Genomic DNA, 21,055 nt, shown 5'->3' with positions numbered 1-21,055 from the left:
TATATTACCCCACCGACAACACCAGACACGCCGTCTCCGAGTTATTCTACATCGACGTACCTAGCCTCAACCGCATCGCCACCAACACCACCAGGTATGGAGGACTGTACTACCCGTATAGTACCAGCCTCATCATCGCCCGGTATACCAAAACACGAGCCCGTTCCAGTACCACCTCCCTCCAACTTTCCAACACACTCCTTCACTCCCATTTCTCGTCTCTCCGTTTCCTCCTTTGCAGAATCCCTCCTTCAAGCGCACTTTGACATCGACCCTATCCGCCGCACCTTCGCCTACAAAAAGGTCGCTAACAAGGTAAGGCCTGTGGCCACGACAATGCCTGCACACGCGCGCATCATCCGCCGTTTCCCAGAGGATCCCCTTGCATCCCTTCCACCCCTTTCAACTACCCCTCCTGCCTTCACACCCGGTACTCGCCTCACCCAGAGCCGCATGGACGACCTCGGCATCTTCAAGAACACGTTCCTTCTCCCAGAAGAACGAAAGCTCGCCGCGCACGTTCTCATGAACAACGAGCTCGCGCTCGCCTGGGACGAAACGGAGAAGGGTCGTTTTCGGGACGATTACTTCCCCCCAGTCATTATTCCCACCATCGAGCACACGCCATGGACTCACCGCCAACCTCCAATTCCCCCGGGTATCAAGGATGAGGTCATCAAGCTCATCCAATCCAAGATCGCGTCGGGCGTATACGAGCCCTCCAACTCGTCATACCAATCTCGTTGGTTTTGCGTGGCGAAAAAGAGCGGCGCCATACGGATCGTTCACGACCTCCAGCAACTTAACTCCGTCACGGTCAAGGATGCAGCTACTATGCCCTACATCGAACTGTTCGCAGAACAGTGTGCAGGACGCTCCATCTACTCGATGATGGACTTGTTCGTCGGATTCGACCATCGCGCACTCGCAGAAGAGTCTCGCGACATCACCACATTCCAAACCCCCCTTGGTACTTATCGCCTTACCGTCCTCCCTCAGGGATGGACAGATTCTCCCGCTGTCTTTCAAAACGACGTCGCGTTCATACTTCAAGCCGAAATCGAGGTCGCACCCAATTTTCAGGACGACGTCAATGTTCTTGGACCTCGGACACGCTACGAGTTGCCCGATGGCTCTCACGAATGCATTCCCGATAACGCCGGTATCCGAAGGTTCGTCTGGGAGCATTGTGCAGACGCGAATCGCGTCCTGCACCGTTTGAAGCACGCGGGGGCTACAGTATCAGCTTCTAAGCTGTTTCTCTGTGTGCCCCAAGTTCTCGTTGTCGGCCAGTTATGTACTTACGACGGACGCATCCCAGACTCGTCTAAAGTGTCCAAAATCCAACACTGGCCTGCCTGCACGTCTCGCACCGAGGTTCGCGGATTTTTGGGCATGGCAGGAACGGTCCGAAACTGGATCAAGGACTATGCAGCCATCAGCCGCCCTCTCACGAACTTAACTCGCAACAACACACCCTTCAACTGGTCCCCTGAAGCGCAGCTAGCTATGGACACGCTCAAGACCGCCGTCATCAACTCACCCGCAATCACCCCAATCAATTACACGTCCTCAGATGAAGTCGTTTTAGCGGTCGACTCATCGCAGATTGCGTGCGGCTGGATCCTTCTCCAAATCAGAAACGGACGGCGCTATCCCTCAAGATTCGGCTCGATTACGTGGGATGAACGGGAATCCCGTTACTCCCAAGCTAAGATCGAGCTGTACGGTGTGTTTCGAGCTCTCAAGGCAGTCAAACTTTGGATTATCGGCATACGCAATCTCGTTCTGGAAGTCGACGCTAAATATATTAAGGGCATGTTGAATAATCCCGACATCCAACCTAATGCGGCCGTAAATAGATGGATAGCAGGAATTCTTATTTTCAGTTTCAGACTCAGACACGTACCAGCAGCCAAACACGCAGGACCCGATGGATTATCTCGTCGTCGACGAGTCCCAGAAGACGACGATGAAGAACAGGAAACGATGGACGACGTAGAGCAATGGATAGACGAGATGCTGGATTCAGGAGTATGGGTAGCTAAAGAGATTGATACGGCGCCGAGTGCCGTTGTTACCACCATCACAACTAACTTGCCAGACGTCGAGATCCCCGCAGATAACACTACTTCTCGCCTCGATAACGACTTACGCACCATCCAATCCTACCTCGACACCCTTTCCTTCCCCACGGACACCTCAAGCAAGGATCAAGCCCGTCTCTCAAAACGAGCACATCAGTTCTTCGTTCGAGGCAACCGCCTCTGGCGAAAAGAGTCTAATGGTCGCCACCAGCTCGTGCTTTTCAGCACCGATCGTGTTCGACTTCTCGCTCAGACCCACGACGAGCTTGGCCATAGAGGCTTTTACCCCACGCGTCGAACAATCGCCGACCGTTTCTGGTGGCCATCGCTCGACAAGGACCTCGCATGGTACCTTAAAACGTGCCACCAATGTCAGATCAGATCAGTCACCAAAGTTATCATCCCACCCATCGTCGCCATCCCTTCAACACTCTTTCGTAAGGCATTCGCAGACTCGATGTACATGCCTACGTCGCATGGATTCACGTACATCGTCCAAGCCCGTTGCTCGCTATCAAATTGGCCCGAATTCCGTATGTTACGAAAAGAAACTGGACGTACCTTGGGTGCATTCTTCTTCGAGGAGATTTTGTGCAGATGGGGAGGTATCGAGGAAATCGTTACGGACAACGGCACGCCTTTCATCGCCGCGTTAGAATGGCTATCAGCAACATATGGTATTCGGCACATTAGGATCTCAGCTTATAACTCAAAGGCTAACGGAATCGTCGAACGCTCGCATCGCACCGTTCGCGACTCACTCGTGAAGGCCTGCAACGGTGATATCACCAAGTGGCCTACCTTAGCTCACCATGTCTTATGGGCTGACCGTGTTACCACACGAAAATCAACCGGACATAGCCCATTCTTCATCGCACACGGCACTGAACCTCTACTTCCACTAGACATTATCGAAGCCACCTTCCTCCTTCCCGATATCACCACTCAACTCACCACCCAAGATCTATTAGCCATTCGCGCTCGCCAATTAGCAAGACGCGACGAAGACCTCGCGCTCATCCATCAACGATTGCTCAACAGTCGTTTTTCGTCCATCGAAAATTTCAAACGACGCTTCGCCAACACCATCCATGATTACGCATTTCAGCCCGGAGACCTCGTGTTGGTACTCAACAAGAAGATTGAAGCAGCATCCAACGCTAAATGCAAGCCACGCTATTTCGGACCAATGATCGTGATATCCCGCTCGCAAGGAGGATCCTATCGACTCGCCGAAATCGATGGAGCCGTCTCAAAACTCAAGTTCGCTGCATTCCGCATCATCCCTTATTATCCGCGCTCTCCGTCATCTATCGAAGTCACCCAATATATCAACCTTCAAACCATACAAGGACTCAATGACGAAGACTAGATGCGCTTCCCTCTCTTTTTTCATTCTAGCTAAATTTTTTCTCTATTCTAGTAATTCTACAAGTACAGTTCCCTTGTTTTTAGTTTATTTTGTTGATAGATCGACCAGGGACGGTCGATATTCGAAGTGGGAGGGTGATGTAAGGATAGTATATCCTTTACGCACCGTCCCATCTTCAAAAACAAGGCGTTCGAACTTCTTACAAGTAGAACACATCCACGTGACTCACTGATGCGAAGAGCTCAACTCTTCGCATCCGAGTTACGCGGATACATTCCTTCTTACTCTCCTCCCTTACTGTACCATGCGCTCTCATTCCATCGTCACCGTGTCTCGCCGACTCTTTTTTCTAGTTCCACATGCTACCTACTCGACTCTCGCTTTAATCGTTCGGATCCCAAACACTTATATACCGCAAAATGTGCGCTCGTACTTTAGCAGAAATCCATCCGTTGAATTCACGCTCCAAGAACGGACTCGATCCTATCAGAAACTTTCTATATTCTCAAGACTTTCTACCTCCAAAGAGAAGCGCCTAGATACAACTAATTCCCCATCGAACTCAGACCAGCCGTTACACATCAAAGGCCTTCGCATACAATAGACCACCAGCAACCCACGTTCCTTCGCCATGTTCGCAAATTATTTCATTTCGCTCCTAGCACAAACGCAGTACGACATGGCCAGCCTCACGATCCATGGGATGTTCGTCTCTTTATCTCATTTCTTTCATAGTTAACTCACGCATTTCCCACAGTTCCCTGCTACGTCGCCCCTGCCTCCCACCCACTTGACTTCAGTGCAGGCTGCAACTCAGTTTGATCATGTCAGCCTTCATTTTGAATCAACTCGCAATGAATCACTAAGTCCTATCTAGTTTGAAATAAGTTCTCCGTCCCCCCGCTCGAACAGAGTCACGCAGTTCCTGCGACAGGGCCTTTCCTTCCATAGGTCCAGATCCGGCCATGAGCCACAAGTTGTTGAAGTCGCAGCCGGGCGGAAATTTACTGTAACGTAGATCTTCTCACATATACTTGCCCCCTTTACTGATTGGTGCCTTACAGCGTCTTGTTGCAGCCAAATTACCAGAATATAGGAAAGTCGACGATACACGACATCCTTCTAGCCAGCAGCTTGGGGTGCCCCAGGACATCGAATCATCTGACAATGATTCGCTCCCAGACGTGCATTGGTGCAAGGCGTTTCTTTGCTATTATTCATGTTGGTCTCATGGCAGACTGAGGACGCCTCCTCGATGGCGCTTGGAGCGTATTAACATCCCCAGCCGGGACGCTGCGACAACTAGCAGCCATGCTGGGGCTCACGGTGGCAGTTAGCTCAATGTAGATTGTATTCAACTTCCCGTGCTCTTTTCCTTGCTATTGTTTTCTCTAAGCAGTTTCGTGTCTGCGCTTGACCTTAAGCCACTGAGTATGTCTACACGGCCCCCTACCCCAAAGCAAATACCTCCGATCACTGGCAGGGATTTGCATGAAATTTTGATTCCAGTGATCGGCGGGACCGAAAATCGTCATCGTCATTACAGTACAGCCTAGCAAGTGTATTTCCGAGTTCGTCAGCGTGCCTTGCATGCAGAGGTACTTCCAGCCACACAGTACTGTTCAGAAGCCTGCCGTTCTCCGACAGCGTCATCCCGTCATCACGTATCATAGATTTAGATGCACATCAGGATGAAGTGGCGGTGATTCTCATAAGAAAACCTGTGGAACTTCGCGCTAGTACTGTGATCATATGCTTCAGGCATATAAACACATTAATGTTTACAGATCTACTACTAGTAGCGGGCCCACTATAGACGCACGCTTGCCCCACTAGTTCCTTTGTGATATGAATTGCATTGGAATTCTTTGTGTTCAAACAATTTTGTTACAAGGTCAAATAAAGTGATAGCATTGATGCGTTCATGCATAAGTATGGTGTGAGATGTAATGAGTGAGGTGATGTCGCAGATACGACATAGCAATATAATGAGCGGAGGGTGCTGCAGATACGACCGCGCGATATAAAGTAATGCAATGAATGAAAGATGCCCGCAGGCGGATACGGCAGAGAAAATTAAATGATAGATAAAGTAATGTGTAGTCCGTGAATGATGGACTATGCAGTCCAAATGATGAGATAATGCACGCTTGCCCGATGATCTTGTCCGAGGGAGATATCTGGAACCTTGTTCCAATCGAAATCATATGATAAATCAATCTTGCGACGACTCGTTCGAACTTCAGGTCGAATCACCAGGTCCTTTAGGTCTTTTGGAACAAGACTTGTAATGACGATTCAAAGAGTCCGAGCGACTTAAGCTAGAATCAATGTATCAGCTTCACATTCACACTTAAGAGACGCGTGGCACTTACTCCTTGTCACAGTATTCGCATTTAAACTGACCGTCGTCCCCAGTGTGCATTTTCGAAGTGATATGCTTCAGCATGCTTGGTCTTGGCATTGTACCCCACTTTTTACACTGCGGAAGAAGGCATTTGTACCGGATAATGCCGTGCTGTACGATCAGTTGCACATTGGGAGGTACAGTAAGAGTCTTGCGTCCCGCGCCCGATATTTCTGAAAGCTGGGGTAAATATCCAAAAGGAAGAGGGGCGGAGGGGTGGTGCGATGGCCCAGGCATCATCTGAGGCTGGGGGAAATAGGGTACAAACGGAGGAGGGATGAAGGGGTTGTACAATGGCCCTGGGATCACCTGGGGGAAAAAGGGTTGAAACGGAGGGATGGAGGGGTCGTGCAATGGCCCTGGGGCCATCTGAGGCTGGGGGAAACAGGGTACATTTGGAGGTGGGATGGAGGGGTCGTGCAATGGCCCTGGGGCCATCTGAGGCTGGGGGAAACAGGGTACATTTGGAGGTGGGATGGAGGGGTCGTGCAATGGCCCTGGGGCCATCTGAGGCTGGGGGAAACAGGGTACATTTGGAGGTGGGATGGAGGGGTCGTGCAATGGCCCTGGGGCCATCTGAGGCTGGGGGAAACAGGGTACGAACGGAGGAGGGATGAAGGGGTTGTACAATGGCTCTGGGGCCATCTGAGGCTGGGGGAAATAGGGTGCAAATGGAGGATGGTAGTACAATGGCCCTGGGGCCATCTGAGGCTGGGGGAAATGCGCTGCGAATGGAGGAACGGCTACATGCCCCGTCATATCCGGCATGAGGGGGGGCTGTCCATATTGTCCCATACCAGCATCAACCACTGCGGTCTCCATTCCGTGCGCTGTGGGAGCCGGCCCAGGTGGAGCGTACTGAGATGGATCGGCATAGATATCGAATGGCACAGGTTCGGCACGTTGGGGTTGCGGTTGAGGCTCGTCTTGGGACGGGCCTGGGATGGAACTTTGGCTCATTTGAGTCGCGTAGTGGTCCATAGTTAATGATAGAATGCTTGAGATGTAATGTTGATGGCGCCAGGCCTTATACTGTGGTAGGACAAGATGAGCGATAGAAGGTGGAGAAAGTGTACAAGAGTAACTCGCAATGCACAAGTTATATGGCAGATGTTTGCAAGGAAAGTGCGATGGATGTTGAAGAGAAGTAGAGGGACGCAGGTAGCAGTATTTAAGCTGTTGGAACCCCGACTAGATGTATGTCACACTTTGGTGTTTGGTGGACGTTCCAAAGCGTCTCCGACATATCACTTCCTTTTTCGTATGATTGTCCACACCTTTTGCCCAAACTAAGCGGCATAGTGAGCACAGCCTGGTGTCATACAAAGGAATGCTTCCACCGACCAGATTGGACAATGGCCAACATGCCCGGATAATCCCCCACGAGGCTGCGGGGACGACCGACTAGCGTGGCCGTCGTGAAGAGTAGAATAAGGTATTGGTGAACAAACATTGAACACGACGCGCCGGATCTCGATATTCAGATTCCTTTGCCCTTTGGCTGAGCATGCTCTTCGTGTATACGGACATGTTTTTTTTTTGTATGCTGCTGGGTATTGATTGCTTCCAAAAATTGTATACACGAAATCTAATCGACAGGATTTATCAATATAAATATATTGAACAAGAGATTGCGTGCTTATTGACACCACCGAATGATATGCCCGTCCAACCACCAATAGAAGGGTGCGTCTCTCCAACTCGTCCAACTTGCATCGCGTCTCCCAATGGCCAAGAGCAGGTCCACGCATAGTAGAATGCGATCTCTACACCTCTCTTCTCTATCACATGTCACTTCGTCATCGTGCTCTTGAATGAGCACCCTGCGTGATAGTCTGGCGCATGATTTCCGTCTGCGTGAAGCGGAACATGTCAGATCACGATAAGAGACCATGCAAACGAAGGTCAAGGTAAGAGCCGTACCATCAAGTCAAGCGCGACGGGTAACTTAACCTCATCAATCGCATCGCAAATGTAGTGTCGTGTGAGATCGCTGCACACCTGCGAGATGTTACTTAGTGCTGGTCCTTGACTTGATATTCGAGTTGACTTTGACTAAGTTTGTTTAGGTCCCTGCCCGCCGTATGCTTGGGCATTCCTACGATGGACCAAAGCGTTATATTTCTAGTGAGACAAGGACAAGCGCAGCATAAAGGGCCCGCATCAGCCGACATGTTTCCGTCCCCACGTTCTGAAGTGCACGCAAGGTCAGGATGCGTTGGAGAATGATGTGCATTTTTATTCAAAACACATCCCCGTCAAAGAGTTTTTCGGCGCGCACAAGCTCTCAAAAGCGCACAGACCCGACAACCGACTCCACCCCATCGAAAACGGGACCGACTGGCGAAATGCGAATAAATTACATTGCTCACCAATTTCCTAGTGCTAGGCGCAACGCTCAGATCGAGCACCGGAAGAAGTGGTGAGCGTGAGGGATGTCAGTGGTAGAGAAACGCAGATGATGTGGAGGTGGACGAGGGTGTATGTATATGGCGTTTGATATCTAAGATCTGAGGGACAGAGTGTGTAACGATTCAGATGTCATATCATATAGAATGGGAGAGTCTGTTACCTCCAGGTTAGGGTCAGAATGGGCGAAGCAGGAATGGGCGAGTCCGCGTGGGAAGTAGAGGGAGTGGGCATGTACAGATGAGCGTCAGATGAAGCCTGATCGAATTTTAAAGTATGAACTTCGATGTCTGGAACTTCGCTAGCTATAGCGCTCACTAGCACGGTTGAACTCAAAAACTTCGAGTCACGGCATATCAACAACGACACACAAACATGGCTTGTCGCCGCACAACCATACGCGGTAACTTGGAATCATTCAAAACGAGTACACGTCCATCCGCCTCTTTTCCATGCTTAAACATTGCAGGTGTTGCGTCCATCTCTTATATTTTAAATCTAACCTACCATTCCTCGCGTACACTTGTTCAAGGAACATGAAAATTCGACAAGGTACGTACTTTTCTTACACACACTGGCAGAACACCCGTTTCGGCGCTCACGCTTTGATTTAATTTTTCAGAGCAACTCTTCCACATTGCGGTATTGATGGTGTGTCAAGTTTTTTCTCTCTCCGTCGTTCTCCCCGTACTTATAACCTATGAGCTTTCAAGTATGGTCCAAGATCAGACGGGTAAGATAATGTCAACTTATGGATGGAGGTGCTTGTCCCTCTGGTCACCACGGCGTCCCTCAGGCTGTTCAATCGTTTCTCTTTTATTCTTGTGGTGTTCAAGACTTACTTCTCACTACAGACTTCATTCGCCGACACATATTTCGCTTATAAGTCCACGCTTCGTTTTGAATAGCTGTAGCTGTTGGGCAATACGTGTTTGGGTGCTCGCGTACCCAGCTCATTCTGAACATGGTTAGTTGCTGCAGGTAGCGTTTCTGAGCGATGTACAATGATCACACTCAACTCGCCAGTGCTGTTGCTTTGCATGAGACACGGACGCCCACTTCAATTACATTGACGTGTAACTCACGCTTCTCGTTGTCATCGAGGCGTTCTACCGCAGTGATGTTTTAAATCATTGCTGGGCCTTGAACACACCTATGCAAACTTTGTGTCTTTTCTAGCCGCTGTGCTGTTGCCAGTGTCTCAGGAGGTTATGAACCATCATGGCGTTCAAGGTCAGATGGGCGAGATTGTGCGAGTCTATGCTGACTGTGAGTCTGATCAGGGTGTTCGTATGAGGCGGTTTTTTGGTAATGGAAAGACTTTGCTTTAAGCACGCTCGAGTGCTGCTTTCATGATGACCCCGAACAATTTCCACTTTGCCTGCCTGCCGACACTGCTCAGTTGCTGATAGGTACACGTTACATCTCATTGCAAACCAAAAGCTAACATTAAATGCAACCAGGTGATCGGGCACGTCTCATGCTGTCATTCTGGCGCTGGTGAGTTAGGTACACAGGCAACCCAACCCAACTCGCCAGCGCTAGCGATGCACATTCCGCACCAATCCATACGCTGATCAGTTGCTAATAAGTACAATTCGCATCACATTCATTCTAAATCGTTATTAATTGTGCACGCCTCAGGCTGTTCTGGCGGTGGTGTGTTGAATTAGGCGTTTGATAGTATTCAGAAACCTAATACAGCTCGCCAGCGACAGTGACATGCCATGCCATTTATCACGCGCAATTTATTATCTCCACCTGGCTCGTATTCAGTAGTTTCCCCTATAAAGGACAAAGTGTATTCAACCTCATCTGAACTTGCAGCGCGGATGAACAAATGATTCGAATCGGCTGTAACAGGCAATACACTTTTGGGTGAGTCGAGTATCTACAAAGATCACCATTACTATCAACGTTGGGACTACTCACAAATCACAACGCGTTGCGGCTTCGAACGCAGGAAATAAATCAGATATCGGTCAGCAACGGACGTACAGAGATACAGATGCATCTCAGACTGTTATGCCTTCCATCGTGTATGCTGGCTGGTGTACCCCTTGCCCTTCAGGTTCGTGACAAGAGCAATACTGATCTTTCCACGAGTTAGCTGTGTCCTTGCGAAAAGGATAGCACAGCTATCTCGCTAGACCTGCCGTTGGCGTGTTGAGTGCAGAGCAAGTCTTCTCTGGTGAGTAGACCACAGCGTGACCTTGTTTTTCAAGATGTGGGCTAATGGTATATGTGTATTGAGCGCAGAGCAAGGTTGTGCCAGTCTTCTCTGGCGAGTAGGCAGTCCCGCTGTCATTCAGGATGCGGAGGCCCGTTCTTCTCAATCATCGCTGTGTTTCTCGTTTTCTCATCAAATTCACGCTGAATTATAATTTAAATCATGCTCTAATACAATGTATTTAGGTGGTAGCGCACGCCTCAGGCTTTCGTTCTGGTGCTATTGGAGTTGGATGTCGATGGAATTGCACAGGACACCGAATCGAACTCGCCAGCACCTGGTAGAGATGTACATGCCACACTATGTACGACACGGACACGTTCTCGCAGTCTACGCGTCTCCGACCACCATTGCGTCAGTTACTGTTATCGACACCTGGGCTGGCTACTTAATTTCGCTGTCCTCTTCCATGATATATGCCGACGGTTTAGACGTTGCATTTCTACTGCCATGCTTCCAGTTTCCTACAAGCAGATGTATGGAAATGGTGATCTTAAATCCTATGAATAAGTGGTTGATACCGGCGTCAAAAATGTTGAAAAATCGAAAGTGACGTGAATTCATAAGATGTTTGGTCAAAGACGAATAAAATGGCCGCTGAAACATCCACATTGTGTGTGCGGGTATTCAGAATAGCTTGATGCGAAAGGAAAGGTGGTCTCTGTAAATGTTCACGCGGGCAAAACGAAACTTACAAGCGAGCAACGATGAAAGTTGAATGCCTGTAGATTGACGCGTTAGCACTGATTATAGATTTGATGATGGCTGTGAGCCGAGAAGCAATGAGAACCAAATGCGATGCATGGCATGATGCACAGGTGCCCTTGCGGAGGGGGCGTGTAAGGGCATATAAATAGATATATGCAAGGCGACGCCCAAGGCCAACAACTGCATTCACATTCGAGAATCCATCACTCTCAAAGTTGTTCTTCGCTGCCAAAGTGCTAACCTTTCGGTACACGAAAATCTCCTCTGAACTTCCAGCGCAAATGAACTGATGTTTGGCTTTACCAGAGGACCCATCTTTGAATCGTTGTTCACGTCAGTCACAAAGCACGTTGACGCCAGGAGACCTCACCGAGGAACACATACAACGACTACCTTTCTCGAACTTCACTATCACTCGCGGAGACGCAGCCATGGCTTCCACATCGACGAAGGCAGCCGCTACGAAATCTATTCTGATACCGGCAACAACCTTGAAGGGTCATGAGAAGCGGATTCAATCCATATCCTACTTTCCTGATGGCCAGCGAATGATCAGCGGATCTTGGGACAAGACCGCTCGGCAATGGGATCTGAAGGCGGGTAAGGAGCTTGAGGAAGCGCGGGCTGTTTGCGAGAAGGCGGTACGGGCAGTAACGGTATCAAGAGATGGTCGGTGGGTCGCCACTGGCGGTGGAAATTTGAAAACGGGGGAGCTACAGGCTTGTGACGTTGAGACGGGGATCGTCAAAACATTTGAAGGCCACTCAACGACGATCCACTGCATCGATATATCCGCGGACAGCAAACTACTGGCGAGCGGGTCATGGGATTTTACAGCGCGAATATGGAATTTGGAGACCGGGGAACTCGTGGCCGGTCCATTCAAGAGTGGTGATTGGGTGGGCGCAGTTCGATTCTCGACAGATTCGAAGAAGCTCGCAATCAACTCGTCGCGTGGGAAGTGCCTTGAGGTCTGGGATATCCAAAAACAGAAATTGGATGCGCGCATAGGGAAACATAGCCTTGGAGCGACTGACACGTATGCGCCAATTTTCTGGACAAATGAAAACAAAACTATCTTGGCCGTATTCAACTTCACGGAAGATGATAACGCCAAGACAATTTACGAGTTTGGCGCCTGGACGTTGGAGCCTGTGGGAACTCCCTTTGAAGGACACACCAATGTTGTCACAGGTCTAGCACTTTCATCCGACAACACACTCCTCGCTAGCTCCTCGATTTCGGACTACACCATCAAGCTCTGGGCCTTCGAGTCCCGCCAACTCCTCGCTTCCTTCGACGTTCAGAATCTTGTTGCCCTGGCCCTCTCACCCGACTCGCGCATACTAGCTTACACGACTTACGATTTAAAACACCGTGATTTCAAGATTCACATATGCAATATTCCACCCAATGTGCTTGATCAGGTCCGTGTACGCATTCCCCGAAAATGTCTGCTAATATTCCCTTACAGACCATTGCCCGCAAGAGGTCAACCCTCAATGATCTACTAAATGTACGTGCCTCATTCTTTTACTCATTACACCACTCATACATCGTTATCATTGCAGTCTGACGCAACTAGTCGTCCTCCTACAGTGCACCGCAGCCCGCCGATACCCGTCACACCTATGGTGCAGAGGCCATGTGAACTCCTTCTCTCCCCTTCCCACACCGATACAGTTCTCCCAGTTCGTAACGATGAGTCTGGTGGTTCACCCATTGAAGTGATGCTCCCAAATCTCACGGCATACATCACCAAGGACGACGAATATCCCGTTGCTCATGGCGGGTTCGGAGACATCTGGAAATGCACCTATTCCATAGATAGGGAACTGATCAAAGTTCGTTGGCAGTATTCTGTTTCTCCATCAGTCCAAAATCGACAATTGCGCAGGTTGCAGTGAAAGCATTGCGTGTGAACACTGCTGATCAACTTGGTCCAGCGAAGGCGAAGAAGATCAAGGTAAGAGTCTTGCCGAAAAATTTCATCTAATGTCACTTACCTCAGAGGTCGCCACTTCGCAGAGGATAACGCGTGAACTCAGAATATGCGCCAACCTCAAGCACAAGAATATTCTCCCCATCTATGGTTATACTTACGGCTTCGGCCCATTTATAGCGCTGGTCAGTCCTTGGGCGGAGAATGGAAACCTGATGGTCTATCTAGAGCGTGTGGGTGCGGATCTTACTGTCCTTCGACGATTCCAGATCGTGAGTCCTCGTTTGTATTTCGTAAAGGCTACAGACTGATGGCAATCTCAGCTCAGGGATATCATAGCTGGTCTCCAATATCGTACGTGCTAGTTAGTTTGATGCTGGACCAGGAGTAATATCCATTCCCCGTAGTTCACGCTAACAGCGTCATCCATGGCGACTTCACTGGTGTGAGTTCGAACATTCTCGTTAGTTTCAGCTTGATTGAAGTGTAATCTCCAGCCTAATGTACTCATCCATGGTGATGGTACTGCGTGTGTTGCCGACTTCGGTCTCTCCTTGATGTATTCGGAGGTCATAAGCACCTCTCAGGCTTCCTGGACGTCCACGCTCAACGGAAATGCACGATGGATGGCTCCCGAGCTGCTCGCAGAGCGGGAGGATGGGTCCCTAGCACGGCCGAGCGAGCAGAGCGACATATATTCATTCGGCGGTATCATGTTGCAGGTACGTCTGGGGTAATATCAACTTCTCAATGGGATCATTACCTCCGCATTTAGGTCCTCACCAATAGTACTCCCTATTATTACCTCCGGAATGATCTCGCCATCATATGGGCTATGCAGAAGTCAGAGATGCCTTCCCGATCGCGCTATCCTCCGCTGCCCGACAAATACTGGGAGTTTATTGAGAAATGTTGGTCTACAGATCCGCGGAACCGTCCATCGACAGAGGCAGCTGAGGGAGTAATCAGGAATGAATATTATGCGCTATCCAGATCTCCTTGATTCTTGAACTGCCTTTAATACAATCATGTGTTTACGGTACAACCAATTGGATGACTAGCTCGGTATGCTACTCAGGTATCGCAAATGTAGGCCCTCCCCCCCGCCATTTTGTGGTAAGAGCTCGGGACTAAACGTTTCTTGGGAAAACGAACCAGCAACTACATTCCTTCTTCTCTGGCAGATCAACTGTCCATAAATGCCGCCCATGCGGTTTGCGATGTGATGAATCGAGCGGATCAGGCATCAACGTTCCATCCCAAATTGACGTGTATAATTTTTTTTACGCTTGTCATTGATAGAACAGCGAGAAGTGATACATCGGGTGCAGTGACCATACGAGACACGACATGGAATACGATTGAATTTGAACTACCGGGGAACGCCCTTAAGCTGATCGATGATCTACAGGTAACTCACAAAGTACAAGCAGCTGCTTCCATCTTTAGCATTAATATGTGCTCTTGTAGATGGTGGTTCTGGAGGAGAAATAGCAACTTAACGTAGCTCTTTATCCTGTGCAAGAGGAACATCGATAATGGGCCGCGACACATGACCCGGACGAAGAGGCCACCAGGTTGTAGGTTGTGTGACAGTAGTGGGAGCAGCAGACGAACGAAAACAAGGCGGTTGTGGGGCAGAATGAGACTGAAAATTGTAAGTTAAAATGAGGTTACGGCGGCCAACGCCCAAATCCTCGCATGAATACATATATGAACGCACCTGAGTACTGAGTTATGGCCTGCACCGAACGAGAGTGATTTGAATGCAGACGCGACGTAGTGGGTAACTGAAAGAATTGGTTAAATCTACGCAGAGGCACACGTTTTTGACAACCGTTGTTGAATAAGTTAGCCTTTCAATTGCAATCACAAGGAAACACTCACCTATGTACGTACCCTTATGAAAGCACCAATCAGAAAGACCCATATCCACCGTCCCCTCCGACTCTACCACTCTCTCTCTCCGCTGCAGCCAGGGCGTTATCATCATCGTTGGGGTGCGGCAAGATGTGTCCAGGTTTGGGATGACCTAGGACACATAATGGAGTTGTGGTAGCGGTGTGGTGAATGTGCGTCGAGAGGTTGTGCGGAAATTGATGCGGGGCAGAGGTTGGCGAGGGTATCTGCGTATTACCAGTACTGATGGAAATCGGGAAACGAACATCGAGGGAAGGGACTGATATCGATGTATATATATACATCAGCTGGAAGCTAACTTTGAAAGAAAAGAGTTCAACGTTGTACATGTGTACCAAATAATGTCAAACACAGGTTGTGTACGACGCTGTCACGCTCTACTCGCTCGTTTCCATGATGTCGAAACATGTTTTCTTGAGCAAATACTTCGCCCTCTCGCTGTACACCACAGAATTCTGCGACAAACAAATGCATCGGGGTGAGGAAACCAAATCTCGCGTTATTTCTACTTACAGTTTCTACTTCTTCTGCGAAAACCCTGTTTCATTCGGGTGTTTGAGGAGAGGTTACGATCTTTCAGTCTGAATCGTTTCGCACCAATTTTACGCTGTTGCAACTATCTGGGTGATCATGCCCTGACACCTCGCAGTGCCGGGAGGTACAGTTGCATGTGCAGCTTTGTATGGTGCAGAATACTTCATGTACCAGACCCAGGTCACAGCGCTCGTTTGGTCCTTTCGATCGTCCTTGTGCTTGGGTCTGCGCCACAACATGAAATCATGTCCCGCTTACCTTCCGCAAAGGATAGTACATCTGCTCTGCGAGGTTATTTTATGAGACAGTTACTCGTCGTGCTGGACTTTGGTACGTCTCTTACCTTGACCTTGCTCGCGTGGTCCTTTGACATGTTCCACCGCATACAGGAAGTCAACCCTACGCTTGTAGATGCTAAGAGCTTGCGCAGAATGTCACAGCGGTGCGTTTACTGGGGACGCATTGTTAGACGTGGACCGCCAACTTTTCGGTATTCACGTGAATTACCTGCGACGGGAATCCTTTTGTTCGGTAGTCAAGACCTGGCAAAGACGCTTCCCTGGATTGCAAATCCGAGTATGGTAAATCGATGTGAATGTAACAGGAACATTCTGATTTTGTGGGAGTAAGTTGTATCTGCCTATCATGAGCACAACGACTCACTGTTCTGTGATAGTGTTGCATGTTGATAAGGTGCGGAGATCGCATTCGATGTCCGTGTGGACTCTTGCAGCCTGTGCCGAGTGGCCCAGAGACGCTATGTGTCTTGGACCCGTTGAAGTGATGGACCCTTTGATCGGTGGTTGGATCTATATACATTTATCGGTGTGATCTCCTGTCCAATGTATCTATCATGATAAATATTGTCAATTAGATCGTTGAATATTTTTTCAATGTCAATGACTGCCCGCAGTACCTGGAGAAAATGTCAAATACATATGCACGGGCACCGATATGAATCATGGAGATCTGATGGATTTGGTCGCTCGTGCGAGAGGGCCTGGATCTACGGTTCAATGGTTCGCGGAGACAGAAAATATACTGTGATGCTTCGATCGGATTGTTAGCCTCAGGAGGGGAAAAATATACACAGTGCGCATCTCGTGTTTGCATCGTAGACTTTAATAAAAATTGAACAACTCAAGTGTGGGCGCACGGCCGAATCCGTTGAGTGAAAGACCGCCGTCCACATAAGTTTCTCTGAAAGGAGGTGTGGACGCCGCACTTTCAAAGCGGTCCTCCACAAACATATAAATATTGCTTCGGTGGCCTTCATCCTCTATCTCTTACCACTTCGCCTACTGCCACTGCGAACGATCTCCAGCTTCCACATCTACATTTTATAACTACATCTACTTTTACCTCCAGATGAACCCAGCCACCCAAAAGCGCGTAGCAGACGACCTAGAAGACAGCGAAGACCGCGAAGTCAAGCGAGTGAAAATGGACGATAGCGCCATAAAAAACGACCCAGACTTTGTGAGTTTTCTTTTCATATTGCGAGGTCGTATTCTTAGTCCTTGGGACAGACACTCGACCCCGAACTCGATGGAATGGGACGCCAGAAATACAAATGTTTATTTGATGGCGAGTCCATCCTTGCCAGCTCTTACGCCCGCCACATCGGGTCGAAAAAGCATAACCATGCTAAAGAGAAAAGTAATGGGTCTTGCCCTGTTCGTTCGCCAATGTGCGTATCCCCACTCTCAATATGCTCGTCTCCTTATTGACTGTTATGATTCGGTATACCAGACCTGATGCCTTTCAGATGCACTTCGCAGAACACGCAGGGCAAAGAGATGGGGGCACTCAGTCATCATCGATCTACAGCGGCCCGGCGACACCAAACGCCATAGAGAACGTGCAAATCTCGTCCCCAGTAAATGAGGATGTCATGTCATGGGAAACCACCAATTTTGCGGATACCATAGTACATCCCGTCTCTCCGGAGGCCATGGTTACGGAGACCACCCATGTCCCTTCTTCACCTCAATTACCAGAGGTCATGGTCACAGAGGCCGCCGAAGACCTTGATTTTTCTTCGACGTTTACGGAGACAGAGGACCTTGATCTTGATCACTGCCTGGACATGGGGATTGGGGCCGATCTACCATTGGAAGGCGACATTGTTGATATAACCGCCGCGTCGATGTCCAGTGACTTTGCGACAACAAACGGGCCAATTTTGCCGCCGGCAGATGAGGTTTCGTTGTCATCGGAAGAGGGCCCTTTTGCTGGCTTACCCGCGTATTTACTGAACATACGCTCTGATGTGTTGGAGTGGCTTCCTTTTTTCATTGACGAAGTACCTCCTATATCTTCCTCCCCCATTTCCTTCGATTTCGATTTTGACTCGGATGTTGATATAAATGCCGCATCAATGTCCAGTGACTTTATGGCAACTAACGTGCCAGTTTTGCTTCCGGCAGATGAGGTTTCGTCGTCATCAGATGAAGTACCTCCCACACCCTACTCCTCCATTTACTTTGATTTCGATTTCGATGATGAGATCTAGTGTTTCACTTCCGCTACCCATCCTGTATACGTTGTGCTCTCTATTATCGACTCACCATCTATCACACCATACCACTTTGTGACTTTACAAACTACACGCATTCGTTCTACTGGATACCATAACGCGACACTCCATTCTTCATTGTTATTGTTATCATTATCATCATCATGGTGATTCATTTGTTACAATACACATTCCTTACATGCTGGATCTACGGAACAATGTATCTCTTGGACCACGAATAAAAGATTCGCGAGGTATGGCATCTGGATGGCGCGCGACTCATACATAGAACTTGTAGTATAAGCCTGGGGCACAGTAATATAAAAGATTCGAGCCAAAAAAAATACGCGACGACGTGGCCAGCAAACTCCGTCCTCAATCCGCACGAATTCAGCTTTGTTTTCCAACACTAAAAATTTCCAGAGGAGACGACTACCATGCCATAGAACTCCAAGGTAGTATTTTAATTCTGGTGGTTTATACACGAACAGCTGGACATCGATTGGGTCAGGGGCTGACGACTAATAAGGCAAAATGGGCATCGGAAGTAATAAACCATAAACCAACCTTGTCTCGTTCAATCATCCTGCTCCTGCGACCATAACTGTTTTCTCGCGTCAACGGATACCCCGCGAATACAAACTACTCTGGCGCTGGGATCACACACTAGACCGTGACTGCTCGGCTTCTTCGTGATCAGCTTGGGCTCTCCTAGCTGCCTCTGCTTGTTGAGCCTCGTTTTCGTTCAATCGCCTCGTTTATGAATTGAAGACACGGATTTTGGAACAGTTCATTACTCATCTGAGTCGATTGACGATAAGTCCCCATGAGAGTGCCCACTGCCCAATGTAATCGCGTCGGATATGTGAAGTTACAGGTCAGTGGACGTGACTGTTAATGCTGAATGTGATATCGATGCAGACATCACCCGCGGTGCGGGCTGGTAGGGAGTACGGGATAATCGTCCTCGTGCACATCTGCAATGGTGCGTGCGTGGGTTTGTGAATGGAGAGGATCGGGTGAGCATGGACTTGAGGACGGTTGAGATGATGGAACAAGGGAAATCGGCCACTAGCGTCGAAATCAAAACCGCAATGAAGGGCTAGGAAATCAATTGAATGCTACACATACAACGTTTTGGCTATCTCTGCCATGATACTTAGCCATTTAAGGGACTGGCTGGTGGGAAAATGAAATTGACGCTCTAACACAGGAACCATCGGCAATGGCTATGAGGCTGTGAGTGAAAAGCAAGGTGAAACAAAGTTGAATTATGAATAGATGTGCACTGCCATGCAAAACCGCGTTAGGGTATAAGCAAGGAAGACTGCTGTGCTCACAACTTGAATCAAGATCTCATCGCTCTTCTCTTCACTAGCCTCTTCAACTGACCATCGGCTTCAGCAGGGTAAGCGCTGTCATAATAAAAAATCCTTATCAGCCATCAGGCTCACAACGCACGAGGACAGCTTACCGCAGCTCCTTCGAACGCACGCATACAAAGGATATCTTGGCTACTTGACTGTGATTTCGCTCGCGGAGATACAACCATGGCTTCCACGTCAACGGAGCCGTTCGATTTAGACATCAACATGATCCTGGAACCGGTAATGGTGTCGGAGGATGTCGTGGGTGCTACATCCATAGCCTACTTTCCGGACGGCCAGCGAATGATCAGCGGATCTCGAGACAAGACCGCTCGGCGATGGGATCTGAAGGCGGGCAAGGAGCTTGAGGAAGCGCGGGGTGTTTGCGAGAAGGAGGTATTTGCAGTTGCGGTATCAGGAGATGGTCGATGGGTTGCCACTGGTGGTGGAAATCACGAAATCGGGGAGCTGAAGGCCTGTGAGGTTGAGACGGGGATTGTGAAGACATTCAAAGGCCACTCAAAGAGGATCGACTGCATTGATATATCCGCGGATAGCAAGCTGCTGGCGAGTGGGTCAGGTGATTGGACAGTGCGAATATGGAACTGGGAGACCGGCAAACTCGTGGCCGGTCCATTCAAGAGTGGTGATTATGTGGGCGCAGTGCGATTCTCGACGGATTCGAAGAAGCTCGCAATCAACTCAAATGTGGGGAAGTGCCTTGAGGTCTGGGATATCCAAAAACAGAAATTGGATGTGAGGATTGGGAAATGGGGTGCAGGGAGTATGACGTTTGCGCCAATTTTCTGGACAAATAAAAGCAAAAACATCTTGGCCGCATTCAACTTCACGGCTGATGCATATGACCCATTCAACTTCACCAAAGATTTTGATGCCAAGTCAATTTACGAGTTTGACGCATCGATGCTGGAGACGGTCGGAACTCCCTTCGAAGGGCATATGAAAACTGTCACCAGCCTAGCACTTTTATTTGACGGCGCTCTCCTCGCCAGTGCTTCCTATGACAACACTATCAAGCTTTGGGCCTTTGAGTCCCGCCAACTCCTTGCCTCCTTCGACATTCCTACTACTGTACACTTCCTCATGCCCTCACCAGACTCACTTCAACTAGCTTTCGCGCCCCCCTGGGATGGCCCCAATATTTACATATGCAACACTATGTCCTCTCTGCTTGCTATACCGGAAATACAGTCTATCCTCCCCAAAGTACGCACTTGCCTGCACCATGAACCTATCTTCGGTGCACTAACCTTCCCTCAAAGACTGATACCACTCTCCGACGTTTGCTTCAGGTATGTACCCCGCTGTTCAATGTCACCATGGTTTCCAATCAGATGAATGATTACAGTCTGACGCAACCCGCGGCCGTCGTCCCGCTGTCGTGCGCCGTACCCCAGCGAAATCACCTGTCATATCATACCCTCCAAGGCATCAAAGGCCTTCGCATACAATAGACCACCAGCAACCCACATTCCTTCGCCATGTTCGCAAACTATTTCATTTCGCTCCTAGCACAAACGCAGTACGACATGGCCAGCCT

At 49.1% G+C, this 21,055-nt stretch overlaps 6 protein-coding genes across 6 annotated transcripts; 5 read left to right on the top strand and 1 right to left on the bottom strand.

The window, feature by feature from the left end:
- Positions 1–5,349: 5,349 nt before the first annotated feature.
- Positions 5,350–6,847, bottom strand: DEU56DRAFT_903007 (uncharacterized protein; the record flags this gene model as incomplete). Its single annotated transcript, XM_041356621.1, has 2 exons — positions 5,350–5,780; positions 5,835–6,847. The coding sequence occupies 2 exons, from the start codon at positions 6,845–6,847 to the stop codon at positions 5,702–5,704; spliced, it is 1,092 nt and encodes a 363-aa protein (XP_041205775.1). The 3' UTR covers positions 5,350–5,701.
- A 1,982-nt stretch (positions 6,848–8,829) lies between these two features.
- Positions 8,830–9,348, top strand: DEU56DRAFT_503506 (uncharacterized protein). The gene has a single exon (XM_041346546.1). The coding sequence runs from the start codon at positions 8,924–8,926 to the stop codon at positions 9,245–9,247; it is 324 nt and encodes a 107-aa protein (XP_041205774.1). The 5' UTR covers positions 8,830–8,923; the 3' UTR covers positions 9,248–9,348.
- A 935-nt stretch (positions 9,349–10,283) lies between these two features.
- DEU56DRAFT_758298 (uncharacterized protein) lies at positions 10,284–11,058 on the top strand (the record flags this gene model as incomplete). Its single annotated transcript, XM_041350219.1, has 3 exons — positions 10,284–10,346; positions 10,409–10,466; positions 10,691–11,058. The coding sequence occupies 3 exons, from the start codon at positions 10,284–10,286 to the stop codon at positions 11,056–11,058; spliced, it is 489 nt and encodes a 162-aa protein (XP_041205773.1).
- Positions 11,059–12,772: 1,714 nt separating this feature from the next.
- DEU56DRAFT_890976 (kinase-like domain-containing protein) lies at positions 12,773–14,321 on the top strand. Its single transcript, XM_041356290.1, has 7 exons — positions 12,773–13,057; positions 13,111–13,179; positions 13,242–13,427; positions 13,479–13,509; positions 13,563–13,600; positions 13,653–13,877; positions 13,931–14,321. The coding sequence occupies exons 1-7, from the start codon at positions 12,845–12,847 to the stop codon at positions 14,156–14,158; spliced, it is 990 nt and encodes a 329-aa protein (XP_041205772.1). The 5' UTR covers positions 12,773–12,844; the 3' UTR covers positions 14,159–14,321.
- A 1,416-nt stretch (positions 14,322–15,737) lies between these two features.
- On the top strand, positions 15,738–16,598 carry DEU56DRAFT_818423 (uncharacterized protein). The gene is made up of 2 exons (XM_041353965.1): positions 15,738–16,234; positions 16,286–16,598. Exons 1-2 carry the CDS (start codon positions 15,744–15,746, stop codon positions 16,296–16,298), a joined length of 504 nt encoding a protein of 167 aa, XP_041205771.1. The 5' UTR covers positions 15,738–15,743; the 3' UTR covers positions 16,299–16,598.
- Positions 16,599–16,828: 230 nt separating this feature from the next.
- DEU56DRAFT_903004 (uncharacterized protein) lies at positions 16,829–18,433 on the top strand. Its single transcript, XM_041356620.1, has 3 exons — positions 16,829–17,088; positions 17,139–17,299; positions 17,362–18,433. Exons 1-3 carry the CDS (start codon positions 16,978–16,980, stop codon positions 18,122–18,124), a joined length of 1,035 nt encoding a protein of 344 aa, XP_041205770.1. The 5' UTR covers positions 16,829–16,977; the 3' UTR covers positions 18,125–18,433.
- Positions 18,434–21,055: the final 2,622 nt, after the last annotated feature.

This window comes from Suillus clintonianus, assembly GCF_016758775.1.
Source record: "Suillus clintonianus strain FC179 chromosome Unknown DEU56scaffold_66, whole genome shotgun sequence".
Classification (NCBI taxonomy): domain Eukaryota; kingdom Fungi; phylum Basidiomycota; class Agaricomycetes; order Boletales; family Suillaceae; genus Suillus; species Suillus clintonianus.
The sequence above is the reverse complement of the archived record's forward strand: the minus strand, read 5'-3'. Positions and strand labels throughout refer to the sequence as shown.